General features: G+C 45.9%; 1 protein-coding gene across 2 annotated transcripts in view; it reads left to right on the top strand.

Annotated features, from left to right (window-relative positions):
• SYN3 (synapsin III) overlaps window positions 1–16,508 on the top strand; it is a 420,649-nt gene that overhangs the window by 99,602 nt on the left and 304,539 nt on the right. Inside the window, exon 4 of one of the 2 annotated variants that reach the window (XM_047066610.1) lies at window positions 14,380–14,536. In XM_047066610.1, coding sequence (XP_046922566.1) covers window positions 14,380–14,536 — 157 coding nt within the window. Of the gene's footprint in view, window positions 1–14,364; window positions 14,537–16,508 lie in introns of both variants that reach the window. The other variant, XM_047066608.1, reaches the window with a different exon arrangement.

Genomic DNA, 16,508 nt, shown 5'->3' with positions numbered 1-16,508 from the left:
AGCTTTGAGGAAAGAGGGGAGATCCAGGGGAGCAGCAGGAAGGGGACTTAGCCTTCCTGAAGCCATTGCCACCTGAGTGCCCCAGTGGCAGGAAAGAGTGATTTAAGGCTGTAGCCCAGCCAGGAGCATCTAGCTTCCCTGGGCCCCAAGACGCTTGCCCTGAGCAATTAGCTTGGGGAAAGAGGCTTCCTGGGAACCGTGTGCCCCACCAGGTGGATATTTCGTGCCGAACGAGCTGATAAGAGGGCCCCGACTTGTTGGATCATTAACCTGACAGAAGCACATATGTGGCTTGTCAGGCATGGATATTTGTGGAGAAGCCTCGGGTACAAGTACTCACTACCGCCCAGCCCGGGTTGCAAATGCGTTCTCCCGTCACCTCCCCGAAGTACCATCATTTTTTATCTCAAAATGGGCTGCCCCCACCTTCCCCTCCCCTCCGCTTCTCCAGCATCCGGTCCGGCCGCTGCAGAGGAACAGCTGCTCTGAGGTCCGTCTCTCATCAGCTGCCTTATCTCCCTGATGAATAATGTTCCCCTTCCCTGAGCAGCAGCCTGGCAGGAGGCCCACCCCGCATGGAGCAGGCCGCTGACAGCCGTCGGAGCACAGGCAGCTGTGGGAGAGCGGGGCGGCCCCCTGGCCCCTGCATGGGGTGAGGGCCGAGCCCCCACCTCACAGACACATGCCGCCCCGGGGCCCCCCAGCGCCAGCGAGCCGCAGCTCCCAGACTCCGCCATTCCAAGCACATCTCAGTCCCCAGTCACCAAAAACACAGGCACATGCATCCTGCCCCTCAGGGATGGGGACTGTTTATGGGAGGTGCAATTTGTACCTAGCAGTACAAACCTCTACACTGCATAGTTCTGTGACCCTGAGAGCATGTTTAGTCACTGCAGGTCTCAGTTTCCCGCATCTGCAGAATGGGTTAATGACAGAGATGTGTGGACGCTGTGGTTCTCCGACCCGCTTTGCCAGCCAGTGCTCCCATCCCCCAGCACTGTGAGTGCCATGGTAACAACTGTGCCACCAGCTTCTTCAGAGCCTTTGGCTGAGGGCAGCTGTATCCCTGAGAGAGCCCAAAGGCTGACTCCCTCTGTTACCCTTCCCCCTTTTGTCAGGGGACTTGGTAACTGAGTGATACTGAGGACGTAAAAACCCAGGCCTCTCTCCTTAAGGTGGGACAACTTCAGAGCCCTGGAGATTAGGCCAAGACTGGACTTTACCCACAACTACACCTCTCCTTGGCCCCTTCCCCTTCCTCTCCTGCTTCCCTCACTCCCTTACAGCTTTGCCTCAAGAGCACACCCTCCCTCCGTGAATCATAGATTTTTGGAAGCTTGTTTTGGGCTTGGCTTCTAGGGGACCCAGCCCTAGATAAGTACCTACTTCACAGGGGCTTTATGTGAGGATTTGATGAGATAAGGCTTGAAAAGCCCCTTGGAGGTGCCCGGCACTCAGCAAGTACTCAGTAGCTGGTAATCTCGATTCTTACCAACTACTGCTATGTGACAGAATGTCCCAAGAGAACTCGGACAGACACAACAGAGGGGTGGGTGTTGAAAGCCTTGGTTCTGAGTCTGGAATTGGAGGCAGCCACCCCAGGAAGGGCCCTCAGAGGTCGCTCAGCCCAACTTCCTTTGTTCCAGTGAGGACGCTGAGGCCCAGAGAGAAGCAGCAGGTTCAGAGACCCACAGCAAGTCAGGGGCTGAGCCGGACTAGGTGATGTCTTACTTTCTCCCCTCATTCTGCCTGCCATTTTGGCGTCTTCACATCCTTTTCCCCTACTAGTTGCTGAAGTGTTGTTGACTTTAGATGGTCCAGAACCCTGAGAAGTGAAGTCAGAGAACACCAATTTTTGTGGATCTCTTTAGCACCTACTATGTGCCTCAGGCACTCAGGGAAGGATCCACAAATGTATACACCAACCGCTGGTTGTGGCAGAGAGCTCACCTGTTTTCACATGTGTATTTGGGGGGGGGGTAGTGGTTAACTCTAACTTTCCCAAGAAATGAATAATGCCAGCCCATTCTTTTTTTTTTTTCAACGTTTATTTATTTTTGGGACAGAGAGAGACAGAGCATGAACGGGCGAGGGGCAGAGAGAGAGGGAGACACAGAATCGGAAACAGGCTCCAGGCTCTGAGCCATCAGCCCAGAGCCTGACGCGGGGCTCGAACTCACGGACCGCGAGATCGTGACCTGGCTGAAGTCGGACGTTCAACCAACTGCGCCACCCAGGCGCCCCAATGCCAGCCCATTCTACAGGGGAGGTATTATTAAAAGAGCAAGCTTTGCAAGACAGTAAGAGCAGGCAGGTAGGCCTGCTGGACTTGCTTTGTTTCCATTTTAAACACTTAGGAATATTCTTAATTTCCACAGTGCTCTCTCTGAATGCCACTTTGACATCCCCTTCCTTTTCCCCAAGTCTACAGAGTTACAAACATGAAACAGATCGTGTCTTCTCAGGGGCAACTGTGGTCCCATGTGATTGGAGTATATAGTACCCCAGGGGATGGCCCTAGTGGAACTCAAGAAGTAGACCAAAACCACAGCGAATGCAGGACTTTCTGTGTCATTCAAAAGTATTTGGGCTTCAGTCTACAAATAGCGGGCAGCCTCCACAACCCTTTGTCGAGGACAGTGACACACTTGGATGTGGGTCCTACAAAGATCTCTCTGGGCACTGTGAAGAGGAGACTTGAGAGGCAAGGTGAGACCTCTGTCCCCAGAAGGAGACACCCTCAAACAGGTGAAGAGTTTGGTAGGAGGCCACAACTTGTGAGCTGCCAGGAGACACCATGTGGGTAATTTCCACATGAGTAAGACCCCCTGGGGGTGCTAGGAATGGAGGGTAAGGAGAAATCACTGAGGAATTTGGGGAGGCAGTTCCTGAGCATGGGGAGTGGCATGGACAGAGTGTACCATGAATGGATGGAAGATGAGTGTGGGAGGCAGCCGAGCCAGTGGACTCGTGCAGAGGAGATGGAGCTAAGAGGAGGCCCAGGCAACGTTCTGGGGGAGCACTGAATGCCAGGTGAAGAAGTAGGAACTCCCACCGGTACGCAGTAGAAGCCACTGGAGGGTCTTGAGCAGCAGAGTAGTACGAGGAAAGCAGGATTTGAAGATCAGTCCAGAAGAGGCATGCAGAAGACATTGCTGGCAGGAGAGCTACCTCCCCAAGTTGGAGGTCATGCACTGACCACTTACAGGCCACACGCTCTGTCCAGACAAGTTGGGTTTGCCTACTCAAGGTGGTCAAGTACTTTTAAAAAGGGAGATTTCATGTGAAAGATTTCACATGAAAGGCAGGTTTCTAGCTTCATTTGAAAAACAGGATTTGGTAAGACTGGACCAAGTATTTCTACAGGGCCACCACCTGCTAGAGTTGGGTCACCATGGCCCCTTTAGGTACCGCTTTGAGTTCCATGAGAATTTTCCCATAGAAATCCTGCTTCATTTATTTTTGGTGCCAGTCTGCATGGTGATTTTTAAAACTTCTCTTGAATGAGTCATCAAAATTTTAGTTTTTGAGAATTTCATTTAAATATCCAGATTTGGGCTTTAAAAAAAAGTCATTAGGGCCATCTGGGACCTCATTCCTACGTGGCCATAACAACTAGAGCTCAGGCTGTTCTACCATTCACCAGCCCTCTCCATTCCCCCTGGTTCTCTACAGAGACCTGTGTTAGCTGCCATTTATCTAAGGGGTTGTCTTTGCCTACAGAAGAATGAAATGTTTCTTGAACTCAAGTCATTATGAAAAGTGGGAAAATGAAAGATGGAGTAAGTTGTGTGCAAAACAGTCCAGAGACAACATTGTGGAAATTAATAATAATCCTATGTGTTTACTACGGAAACAGAGAGTGTTAGATGCCACCGAAGGTCGTACTAGAACAGGCTAGCGCACTTCATCCAGCCCTGAGGTCACCCACTTGGGCCCTGTGGCATTTAACCTGGAAGTCCCTGGGGTAGAGGCAGGGAAAATGAGTAACACTCAACAGTTTGGACTCTGAGCCGGGACCTGTGCTACAGAGAGGAATAAGGTAAGGGACTGTGACCCCAGGGACTAGGAACTGAGGGTCTATTGAGATGTCCTGGGAATGAGGCAATGAGAGGAACACCAGAGGGAGAGGGAAACTCTTCTGGAGGGGAGAATCAGCAACACTGGTGGCTCTTTGCACAGCTGGTGTCAGAAGAGTTGCAGATGACTTTAGGGTGACAGATCCTGGGCTTCTGGGAGCATGGTGGGTAAGAGAGAGAGAGAGAGAGAGAGAGAGAGAGAGATCCCATTTTGAGGGAGGCTGATAACTTGAGGAGCTGAGTATTCAGGTGAGTGGATGGTGCTGGTTGCGGAGTGCTTATGCACGTTGTCTTTGAATCACTCAAGTCTCATGTGGACTTTGTTCTTGCTGTGCTTAATCTCTCTGTGCCTTAGTTTCTTGAAAATACTCTCCTCCAAGCAGGATCCTGGTGGGGATTAAAGACAGCACAATTAAAAGCTTAAAACAAAAAAAATCAAAAGCTTCCTCCTGGCTCAGAGGAAGTTCTAGGTAAATCCAAGTCATTTTCACTCTTGCCTGTGAGGACAAGATGGCCAACCCACTGAACGGAGATGATTCCACGGGCAAAGAAGCAACGTGGAGCCTTGGAGAAGAGGCACAGGAAGGGAGAAGATGGTGAAGTGAGGGGCCAGGAAGAAGCAGCTGGGAGAAAGGAGAGAGGGAGGAAAAGGTTTGGGAGGGAGGAGCGAGATCATGCTACAGAGGCCACGGAGGAGCCTTATAGCAGGGGTTCACCACTGGAGGAAATTTGCTCCCCAGAGGGCTCTTGACATGTCTCCAGACATTTGTGGTTGTCACAACTGGGCTTGGGGATGCTATTGGATCTAGTGGGTAGTGGCCAGGAATTTCCGAACACCCTACACTGTACAGGACAACCCCCCACAACAAAGAATTATCCAGCTCTAAATATCAATAATGCCGAGATCGGGAAGCCCTGCTCTAGAGCCAGGAGGCTATCGGATTTGACTCATGGGTACACCACTAACAGATTTATGATCCTGGCAAGTTTTTTAACTGCTCTGTGCCTCAGTGTCCTTATCTGTAAAATGGGGGTGATGATAATACCTTGTGGGACTGCTGTTGGACTTACATGAATGAAGATGTCCACAGGGCTTGGAATAGAGACTCATAGTACATTAGCGATTATTAGAAATCAGGAAAAGGGAGGGCATAGCAGCTTCATCTCACTTTGGCATTTTGGAGTGACCTCAGTGAAGTTTCACGAGGTGGAAAGAGGCTGGGCCAGATGCAGAGGGTTTTGGAGATGGTATATGGGAATTGGGGCTAGCAGGTATAGACTTCCCTGTCTAGCAGTTGTAGCAATGGAAGGAAGAAGGGGCTAATTATGACTGCCAGGCCAGTGTGGTTCACATCCATTTATTTGTTGATGCCAACCTAAAGTTTTGATTAATGCCCAAACCGTTTTATAGTCAACTCCTGAACATAGAGGGTGTTACAGGTGCTGATCCCCTGCACAGTCCAAAATCTGTATATAATGGTTGGCTCCCCCAAACTTAAGTACCAATAGCCTTCTGTTGACTGGAAGCCTTACCAAAATAATATAAACAGTCAATTAACACCTATTATGTATGTTATACGTATTCTATGTTGTATTCTTACAACACAGTAAGCTAGAGAAAAGAAAATGTTATTAGGAAAGGAAGAGAAGATACATTTACAGTGCTGTACTGTAGTTACTGAAAAAAAACCTGTTTATAAGTGGACCTGAGCAGTTCAAACCCATGTTGTTCAAGGGTCAACTGTATAACAAAAGTGGAAAATTTCAAAACAAAAGAAATCACCTGCAGCCTCACCACCTTATCGAATTAGGAATTTTCCATCTCCTCTTCCAGGACGATAATTTTTACTGTGTTATGATGGTCATAACACAGATTCCCTTTTCTGTTGTTTTATGTCACATGAAATTGTCCTATAAGCATTTTCCATGATGTTACATCATTGTTATATTTATCATTTTTTCCAAGATGAAGATAGCCTCATTGTTTTTTCCTGGTTGTAAAAATACTCTGTGCCTTTTGTCTTTTTTAATGCCAAGAGTACCAAAAAGTCTGAAGAAGAATATGATAACCCCTGTTTTACATCCCACTCTTCAGAGATAACCAGGGTAACATTTTGATAAACATCCTTCCAAGCAAATCTCCATGCATTTATTGATGTGTTGATTTGTTCATTCTTTTATGTAAATACGAACATTTCTTGTCAGTCCATCTTTAGCCTTAAAGTGGAAGTTTCTTTTTTGTTGCTGAGTAGTATTTCATTGTGTGTGTGTGTGTGTGTGTGTGTATTATATATATATATATATATATATATATATATATATACACACCACATCTTCTTTATCCATTCATCAGTTGATGGACATTTAGACTATTTACATAATTTGGCTATTGTTGATAGCGCTGCTATAAACATTGGGGTCCATGTGACCCTATGAATCAGCACTCCTGTAATAAAATCTTGCCATTTGCAACAACGTGGATGGAACTGGAGGGTATTATGAATAAGCCAGTCAGAAAAAGACAGATATCATATGTTTTCACTCATATGTGGGATTTGAGAAACTTAACAAGACCATAGGGGAAGGGAAGGAAAAATAAGTTACAAACAGAGAGGGAGGCAAACCATGAGAGACTCAAATACAGAGAACAAACTGAAGGTTGATAGTGGGGTAGGGGGGTTGGGGGAGAAGGGAAAATGGGTGATGGGCATTGAGGAGGGCACTTGTTGGGATGAGCACTGGGTTGTTGTATGTAAACGATGAATCCCGGGAATCTACTCCCTAGCCAAGACTACAGTGTATACACTGTGTGTTAATTAATGTGACAAATTATTTTAAAAAATAATAATGGACACCTGGGTGGCTCAGTCAGTTAAGCGTCTGACTTAGGCTCAGGTCAGTTAAGCGTCTGACTTAGGCTCAGCGTCTGACTTCCCCACCTCATTGTGCTGTGTGCTGACAGCTCAGAGCCTGGAGCCTGCTTTGGAATCTGCGTCTCCCTCTCTCTCTCTGCCCCTCCCCCCCCTCAAAAAATGATAAACATTTAAAAAAAATTTTAAGTGGTAGTTTCTTATTGTTGGGTTGGGGTTGGGGTTATTGTCTTGGGAAGTGGGGAGGCAGCAGGGGATAAGCACACCCAAGAGCGAAGGAGGCCAGGAAGTTCTGAAAGTGGCGAGGAGGAGGAAATACTGGCGATGGGCAGTGTACCCATTTCCTGAGGCTGCTGTGGCCAAGCACCACAGGCTGGGTGACTTCAGCAGGAGAAATGAATCCTCAATATGGTGATGGAGGCTGGAAGTGTGTGATCAAGGTGTCAGCAGCACCATGTTCCCTTCTCAAGGATGTAGGGAGGGTCCTTCCTGGCCTCTTCCCAGCTTCTCGTGGTTACCACCAATTCTTGGTACTCCTTGGAGTGTAGACCTGTCGTTCCAGTCTTTGATTCCTTCATCACATGGCATTCTACTCTTCCTCTCTGTGTGTCTGTATCCAAATTTCCCTCTTCTTCTAAAGACACCAGTCATTGGATGAGGGCCCAGTCTACTCCAGTATGACCTCATCTTAGCTTGATTAAATCTGCAAAAACCTATTTCCAAATAAGGTCACGTTCACCAGTAACAGGGATTAAGACTTCAGTGTACCTTTCGGGGGGACACAGTTTAACGCATAACATGTGGGGCTCCCCAGAGTGACGGAAGAGGAGGGTGGAGCAAGGAGAGAGCAGCAAGGACTCCTTCTCTGAAATGAAATGAGAGGCCAGGACAGAGAGATGGAGATTCTGAGTCTGAGAAGGGAGATGAGGAAGCCCACTTCCTCCAGCAACTCACGTCTGTGTTTTATTAACCTCCTAATGGTTCACAAAGGGGGCCACGGGATTCATAAGAGAGCCCGGCCGTCCATAAGCCCCACTGGGCCCCTTCCCCTCCATCATTATGCTGCGCCGCTGGCAGCTGCCGTGCGGGCCCCACAGCCTCGCTGCAGCATCCTGTTGTCCTCTCCTTGCCAGACTGTTGGTTGGCTGCCACCTAATTTCTTTTCAGCCTGGACTAATTTCTTGCAGTCCTCAGGCTGGTGGGAAGCATCCCTAACTCCCAAAGTCCTTCCATATGGCTCTCCGTCTGCAAAGTGTGCACATCCTCTCTGTTCTATCCTTGTCACAACACGGTGGTCCATAGACACTCAGGGGTATGGAGACCATTTCAGTGTTTTGAACTCCCCCTGTCCTTTTTCTCTGGACACCTGTTTCTGCTGGTTTTTATCAGTTCTGTTGGTCTCACTTCTCCAGATTTGGTACCCAAGGTTGAGTTTTCAGATAGAGAAGGATTAAGGAGTGTGGAGACACTTCAGAGGGAACCTGAAGCCTCTCTCTGCTGGTGAACACCTATGTCAGAAAGTCTAGAGCCTTCCCAGGCACAGTTGAGGTCAGATCTGGGTGTGATGGGTCAGCATGGCCGAAATCAGCATCATCATCACCCTTTGTCATCCTGACCCTCGGGGAATGAGGGACCGTTACAAAATTGCAGTCAAGTGGCTGAGATTAATGAGGCTTCTGCTTATTAACTTAGGTCCCAGGCACAGCCTAGCCAAGATCTGTTCTTGCCACCACAGTTTCTGCATATTCGAGGAAATCATTACACTTCTTTGATGGTTAAAAGTCACTCAGGCTTTGCCCCCTGCCTCCTGACATTGCCTGAAGCACCCAGTCATCTCCCAGCAGTGCATCACCTGTCCCGTCTCTACCATTTAATTATATGTTGTCCTTGGTTTTCCTCTCCAATACTGACAACCACTTCTGAGAAAGCTCTGGAACCAGGGACCCAAGTGATACAGCTCATATTAAGTCTAAAGCTGAAATAACGAGAAAACCCAGGCATAGGCTCCAGCTGGGATGTGCTGATTTGTATGGTATTGAAGGAGGCCGCCTTGCCCAGGCATGAAAGATGCAGGGCTTGGACCCAGTGGGACCGTGGAGACAAGGGGGCAGGAAGGGGCTCATGAGAGCCATTGAGACTTTTTACCCAGCCTCATCTCTTGCCACCACCTCCTCAGACCTTATATTCCAGCCATGTAACCAATTGCAAACTTTGCCACTTCCTCCCAGTATTAGTCAGAGCAAGAGTGATGGCAGGCAACAGACCCAAGTCAAGCCAGTGTAGGCATCAAAGGGAACTTAATGGTTCATATAACTCAGAAGAAAAAGATGGTTACAGGTGCCGTTCCCTCTACCTGGAATACCTGCAAACCCCTGCCCACATGGCAAACCCCTACTTTCCTGTTAAGACCCAAGCCTCCCGGTACACACTTATCCACACCCACCCCCAGACAGAGTTGAATACACCTTTGGTCCACCTTCATACCTTGTACACGCCTCTATTTCACTTACTCATTGGTGCATTTCGTGAGTCCTAGTCCTTTAGAATTGCACTCAACTCCTCTTGGACTGTGGGTTTCCTGAAAGCAGGGATCATGTCCCTGTCATCTCAGGGTCTCCGGCCTCTACCAGGACTTCAGCCCACTGTCAGGGCCTGAGAACTGCTGGTGGCCACATTCTTGGATGTTGGGGTGACATCAGGGCATGGCCATTCCTTGACTGGATAGAGAGGCTGAGGTGCTAGGTATGGAGGGCAGAACTTCATGCCACAGGTTACTGACTCAAGTCACTAATTTCTCTGCATTCCTTGCAAATCCCTCATACCACAAGCTGTCAGGAAGGACCCTGTGCATTCTATGTAGCAATGATTGGCAGTATTCAAACCATAACATGTGCCTAGTTTGCCCAGATATATCACTCATATTAAGTGTTTGTTTTTCCACATACTATACTTGAGAATGTTAAGAGGTCATGGGGTCCATCTTGAATTCCCTGGGGTTAAAACTTTCTTGATGATGCTAACATATCTCCAGAAGTATAGAACATGTTACCTTGTAAGGCAGTCCCTAGTTGTTAGGGGCCACATGCTATCTCCTGGAAATTCTGGCTGTCAGTCCCAGTTCTCTTCACTAGGACCACAAATAAAGAGGTCCCGCCCTTTTCCAGTGGTCAGTTCACCTCATTCTCATTCATTTGTTCACTCATTTATACATACGTTCATTAATTCAGTCATTCATTTAAAAACATTGGTATGGTCTATTTTGTTCAAGACAAGCACGTCCTCTGTTCTCATTGAGCTGTCATCTTTAGAGGGAAGAGACAGCAATAAAAGACTAAACAGATAAAACAGGAGAAATAAAATTGCCACAGGAGCTGTAAAGAAAGGAAAATAGGGCAATATGGGGTTTGGGGCAAACTTCAATAGAGTGAGCAGGACAGGTGTCTTTGAGGAAATGCATCCAAGCTGATGAGTAAGTGAGGAGATCGAGGCCCCCTGGGCACCACTTGGGGAGGAGCATACAGGGAGAGAGTTAGAGGAAGAGAAGGTGTCAGTGTGGCTCAGGGGAGGTGAGGGAGGGAGAAAGGTAGAAAGTGAGGATGGAGAGGTGGGCAGGGGCCTTGTTGCCATGGTAAAGAGCCTAGGATCTGTTGTCAGATAGAGGGAGCCTTCAGAGGGCTTTCAGCAAGGAACGGCTGTATAATTTTGAAAGAGCACTTTGAGTACATCTTGAGGTAGGTTTCCAAATCCTTAAAGACAAAGAGGAAGTGACCGCTACTTTTATTTCAAAGAATCAGAAAGATTCCAATTTAGAGGTGAGTTCTAGAAGTCCTCGAGAGAAAGTGCATCATAATATCTGGGACTGGAATTGGAGTCTCCCAAGATAGGCCCTCAGATACTCCTCCTGGAAGATGATCTTGGAAGGGCACCCTCTTTTTCTAGAGAGCCAGATCTGCTTCCCAACCCCAGCTCCGCCCCACCAGGCTATGTCTCTCTTATGAGTTCTCCACAAACAGTGAAAAACTGGCAGGCTAGCCAGCATGAGACCTTTAATTATTTCCCCCTGGGCAGAGTGGAGTTACCCCTAGTAAGACACCAAGTTTGCTGCCACTGTTTTCTCTGGGGAAAGTCATGCTGCTGGGTGTAAGAGGTGTCTCATTGTGAGAACCAGGGCCCTAGAAGACCCTCTGATCATCAAAGCAGAGAAGTAAAAAACAGAGAGACTCATAGTTTTGACTAAAAGGAAATAGAAAATGAATTTATATGGTTTTTTGAAGGTGCACAGCCATTAAAAAGAAAAAAGGCAAGCAAACAGCTAGTAAAAATTTTGCCACACAGGACAGTGTGAAAAAGGGCAGCATCCTATACACAGAAATCACGTCAGTAAAGAGATGTGGGCAGAATTTTACAGAAAAGAAAATGCAAATGGTTAATGGAAGTACTCAAACTCACCTAAGTCAGAGATATGCAAGGTAAGACAGCTGTGGGGATACAGAGTATCTTGGGGAAAGTTGCTTATCAAATTTAAAACATGTATTTTTTTGAATGTATTTAAAAAAAACTGCTGTGCTGGTGGGGCTGCCGTGATACAGACACTGTCATATACAATAGGTGGTATACACCTTTAAAAGATATGGGTACGTTTGGGTACTTTAAAGAAATAATTCATACCCTATGAGCCCGTAATCCCACTTCTTAAAATCTATCTTAAGGAAATCGCTAAAAAGGAAGGCATTGATTTGTGTGCAAAGATATACGTGTGTGAAGTATTGGAAGTAGCCTACTTGATAATAGTGGATGATAACTTGACTTAATTATGGTATATCCATTCAGTAGACGGTTAGGTGGCCATTAGAAAGGATATTTTTGAAGATATTTTGTTAGTAGGAGAAATGCCTACACTATAATATGTGGAAAATAGGAAAGTAATAATTAATAGAAAGCATGAAGTCAATTGTGAGTATGAATGCATATTATATACATTAAAAATAGATCATTGGATTGTAATGTACATATAAGGAAGTACATACAAGGTTATTAGGGATTTTCTCTGAGTTGAGAATTACAAGTAATTCTGTTGACATTTTTGTGTTTTCAAGGGGTTTTTTTTTGTTTGTTTGTTTCACACAATGAACATGTATTACTTTTACAATCAAATGAAAGCAGAATATGGCTATATTTTGTCAGTGCTCTGTATTGTCATCAGATCCCTGTTAGAGACCCGCCACTCGCCCCTTCTTTCCTTCCCTCTGTTGCTGTAAGAGCCAATGAAGTGGAGCACAAAGAGCAGGAAAGCCAGAGGAGGGACCTGGGTGCGACCTCCTGCTCTGGCATGGTTTTGCCTGGTGTCCTGGGACACATCACTGCCTTGCTGTGGGCCTCAGTTTCCCCATCTGTAAAATCCATTAGTTGGACTGGTTCATCTCTAAGAATGCAATAAGGATATAGGCGTAATAATTCCAAGCCTCTAACCCAACTACAGAGTGATGTGATTGACCATTTCCATGAGCCCAGTGTCAGCCATACCCAAGATGTCAGCATCCACATGTCTCCTCTGGGATGAGTTACAACTTCATGGGCGAGACCCTTGCCATTTCCTTTAGGGACGAGGAAATAATATTCATGTACATCATTGATTCCTCCAACACATACTTACTACACCCCATGTATGCTCCATGGTGCCAGGCCCTGGGGTGTACAACGAGACCCAAGCTCAGAACAATTTGGGAAATGTCTGCACCTGCTGCACATTCTTTCCTTCTGTCTCCACTGGGACAAGTCCTTCCCATTTGACAGTTATTTTAACTTACATTTGAATTATTTTAAAGAGAAACAGTTTATTTGAAGCTAAGTGTCTTAACTCTGGGTGAGACAAACAGATCATACCATTTTGAGTGTAAACCACCCACCCATTGGGAAGCTGATTATCTCATGTGAGCTAGAAGTGAGGAATCTAGGAATAGATGGAACCTTGGCAGTGTGAGCAAAACAGTGTGTGAATCCACCTGGAGCCATGTGATGGAGGGAAGAAGAGTATATGGACTTGGAGCGAGATCAGCTGAGTTCACACATGGCTCCCCTGCTTCCCAGCTTTGTGACTTGGGGAAGTTTATGACTTCTCTGAGCTGTGTGTTCCCATCTATAAAGTGGAGAAATAGTCCCAACCTTACCCAGATCTGCTTGTAAGTGCTAATCAGGATCATGTCTCCAAAGGGGCCCAGCAAAGAGCCTGGCATGTTCTTGGCCATCATATTAATACTCTTGCTGCTTTCCAGAGAGCAGCTGGAAAGCAGTGTAGCTGTGTGTGTTTGTGCTACTTGAAAGGGACATGTTTGAAATATACAGGGTATATATAAATATATACATATTACGTATATATAGGTATATATATATACATACCATGCTGCATGGTAGTTGAGAACTAGGGCCATGAGGTTACACGTATCTGACCCTGCTGTGTACCTGCAGTATGTCTTTTTGAGCAAGTGACTTAATCTTTGTGAGCCTCGGTGCTATGCACATAAAAATGAACAAACCTTTTGGAAATTTCTTTAAAAAAAAGAGAGAAAGAGAGAGTTTTGTTCGAGCCCCAGTTACGACAGCTGCCAGGGACACACGGTTTTTAGAAACAGGAGAGTGCTCCAGTAAGGAAACATTTGATGGAGAGCTATATGCATTTTTTTTACATAAAATTTACAAATTATTAGACAAAGAACATTTCAGAAAGTTGCAGGCTTTATCTTAAGTTTCTAATAATTGCAGGGCTGTATGACTTTAATCTTACAGAAACCAGGGAATTTTCTTACTTTTCCTATCTTTTGTGTTTAGAATGCTCCTTTTTTTGGTTATTTTCTTTAACAAAGCAGATATACACAATGTGCACTCAGGGCAGAAACAGATCCCATGCGTTGAGGGTTTTGCTGAGTCATTTTGACCTTGGTAAATGTTAAAGTATAGCTTCCCTGGGAGCCTGAAACACACAAACGTAAAGGTGAAAATTCCCTTTATCGGTGCTCATCTGTAAAATGCAGTTGCTGGCAGCAATGCCCGCGTCCTTGGGAAGCCATGAGGATTCAGTGAGGCAATACGTGCTGCCTAGTAAAAACGGCAGTGTATTCACTGAGTTATTTGATCCATTTTCCTCTGACTGTAAATGAACGTTTGTTCAACGTAGAAAATCTAGAAAACCACCTAAAAAAGAAAATGGATAAAATGTGAGTTGTTTTCAGCCCTTTGATTCTGTAGCTGCTGTGTGTTTGCATCCAACTGTCCCCCTCAACACTCCCCCACCCCCTCCCCATTCTGACCTGAGAGCTCCCTGCTGGCAGCAACCAGGCCAGGTCAGTGCTATCCCCAGCAGGCTGTGGCCTGATGCCCTGGCCTTCCGTCAATACCCAATGTGGTGACACTACTGCCAGCCCCTCTCTTTGCAGATCCTTCAAGCCAGACTTCATCCTGGTCCGCCAGCATGCCTACAGCATGGCGCTGGGCGAAGACTACCGAAGCCTGGTCATCGGCCTCCAGTATGGAGGGCTGCCTGCTGTCAACTCCCTCTACTCTGTCTACAACTTCTGCAGCAAGCCCTGGGTGGTAGGTGATGGGCCAGGCTGACCTGGAGTGAGGTGGGCGGCAGTGGGTGGCGTCCCAGCCCTGAAACGGGCCCGTCCCATCCTTCAGCATGGAGGCCTCAGTAATGAGTCTTTTTTAAGCAACTCAATAAGCAGGCCTCTTCTTGTAATTGTTGCCTAAGGAATACGATATAACAACATGGTACGATACAGTGTTATCTTATAAATAACATTAGTGGTAACATTAAGGTACCTTACTGTTCTTACTTATATTAAATCATATCACTTTTATTAACAGTAGGCATTGTTGAGCACTTACTGTGTATTAATCTGAAAATCGTGCTGCCTGGTGCTCAAACTATGGCTATCATGTGAAGTGGACATTACTTCATTTTACAGAAAAAGAATCTCAGTTTCTGAGCAGCTAAGGAACTCACCCAGGGTCATGTAGCCTGGGAGGGGTGAAACCAGAACTTAAAGCCATGTCTCTTCAACCCCCAAGACTGATTTTCCCTGCTTTGTATTCATTAATTTCATTTGTCCCTTGATTTATTAGTCTTCATTCAAATGTTACCTGTAAAAGAGGCTTCTCCGAGGATACCGCTCCCCCAAATACTCTCAATTCCCTTACCCTGCTTTATTTCCCCCCAATACTTAGCTCCATCTAGGATGATATATTTATTCATTCTTTTGTGTATTATCTGTTTTCCCTACCAAAGTAATTCATTCATGCAACAAATATTTATTCAATGCCTACTATGTTCCAGGCACTGTTCTAAGTCCTAGGAACATGGCAGTGGGCAGATCAGACCCAAATCCCTGCCCCATGGATCTTATATTCTAGTGACCAGGGGCACATGCAGTCTATTAATAAATATGCCCAATATGTAATATGTCATAGAAGTAGTTCATAAGGGAAAGTTTTTGAAATTTTGAAAATTTGAAAAATTTTCAAAAGGGAAAATAAAGCAGGGTAGAGAGATAGGAAATGTGGAGGCTGGGGGTACGTACTGTAGTGTGCTCTGTGAAGCTCTAAGCCATCTTGTCTCTTGCTTTATTTCCCTCTGCTTGGCCTCCTGGTGGGAGGGCAGTGGTCGAGAACATGGGCTCTGGAGCTGGATTGCCTTAGTTCCAGGAGCCTCAATTTATGAGCTGTATCATCTTGAACAACTTGTTTAATCTCTCTGAGTTTATTTTCCATATTTGTAAAATGATGATAATAATAGGGTCATCCTGGTAAGGTTGTGAGTTAATACAAGTGGCTGCCACAAAGTACACACTCAATACATGGTGACAATTATTATATTCATTCAGTAAATAGTGAATGCCATCAAGGTCTCTGCAGAGTTGGCGCTCAATATTTATTGAATGGATATATACATTAATTTAGTAGATATAGATAGTTTTTAACCACTGCTATCATGGCTCTGGTCTCTTTATTCTACCCTGAGATTTTTGGCCTATGGCATCCCAGATTCTGGAAAGGGACCTAGATAGCATTAGCCCACACCCCCTACCTTGTTTTTCCACATAGACATTGTGATGGTAGCAGCTACCATTCAGTAGCACTGTGTGCTATGCTGAACTCTTAACATACATATTATATTTGATCTTTAGAACCACCCTGATGAGTAGATTTTGCTAATGTCTCTATTGTACAGATAAGGAAACTGGAGCTGGACATCTCCAAAATTCGTGTGCTTGATCATAGAGTTACATATTCTCTCTAGACTTCAGCATCCTTATCTGTAAACTGAGAGATCATCCATCATTTCCCATATTTCTGAGATCCCTCAAACCCTCTAACTGGACTCCATGTTGCATCACACCTGCAGACTATACCCCAGGAGTTTGCAGACCAAGTCTAGTTGTAGAAGGTTCTTAAGTTACCCATACTCTCTGAGCCATTAGTGTTGACTTACTCCCAAGTCAAGTCTGGTACAAGACTTGGCATGCCTTCTAGCCATTGGACACCCACCATAAGCCACAAATTG

Source organism: Lynx rufus, unplaced genomic scaffold, assembly GCF_022079265.1.
Source record: "Lynx rufus isolate CCGP_SWC_20201006 ecotype Redwood Valley unplaced genomic scaffold, mLynRuf1.p SCAF_7, whole genome shotgun sequence".
Lineage (NCBI taxonomy): Eukaryota > Metazoa > Chordata > Mammalia > Carnivora > Felidae > Lynx > Lynx rufus.
Note: the sequence above shows the minus strand (reverse complement) of the source record. Positions and strands in the feature narration are given on the sequence as shown.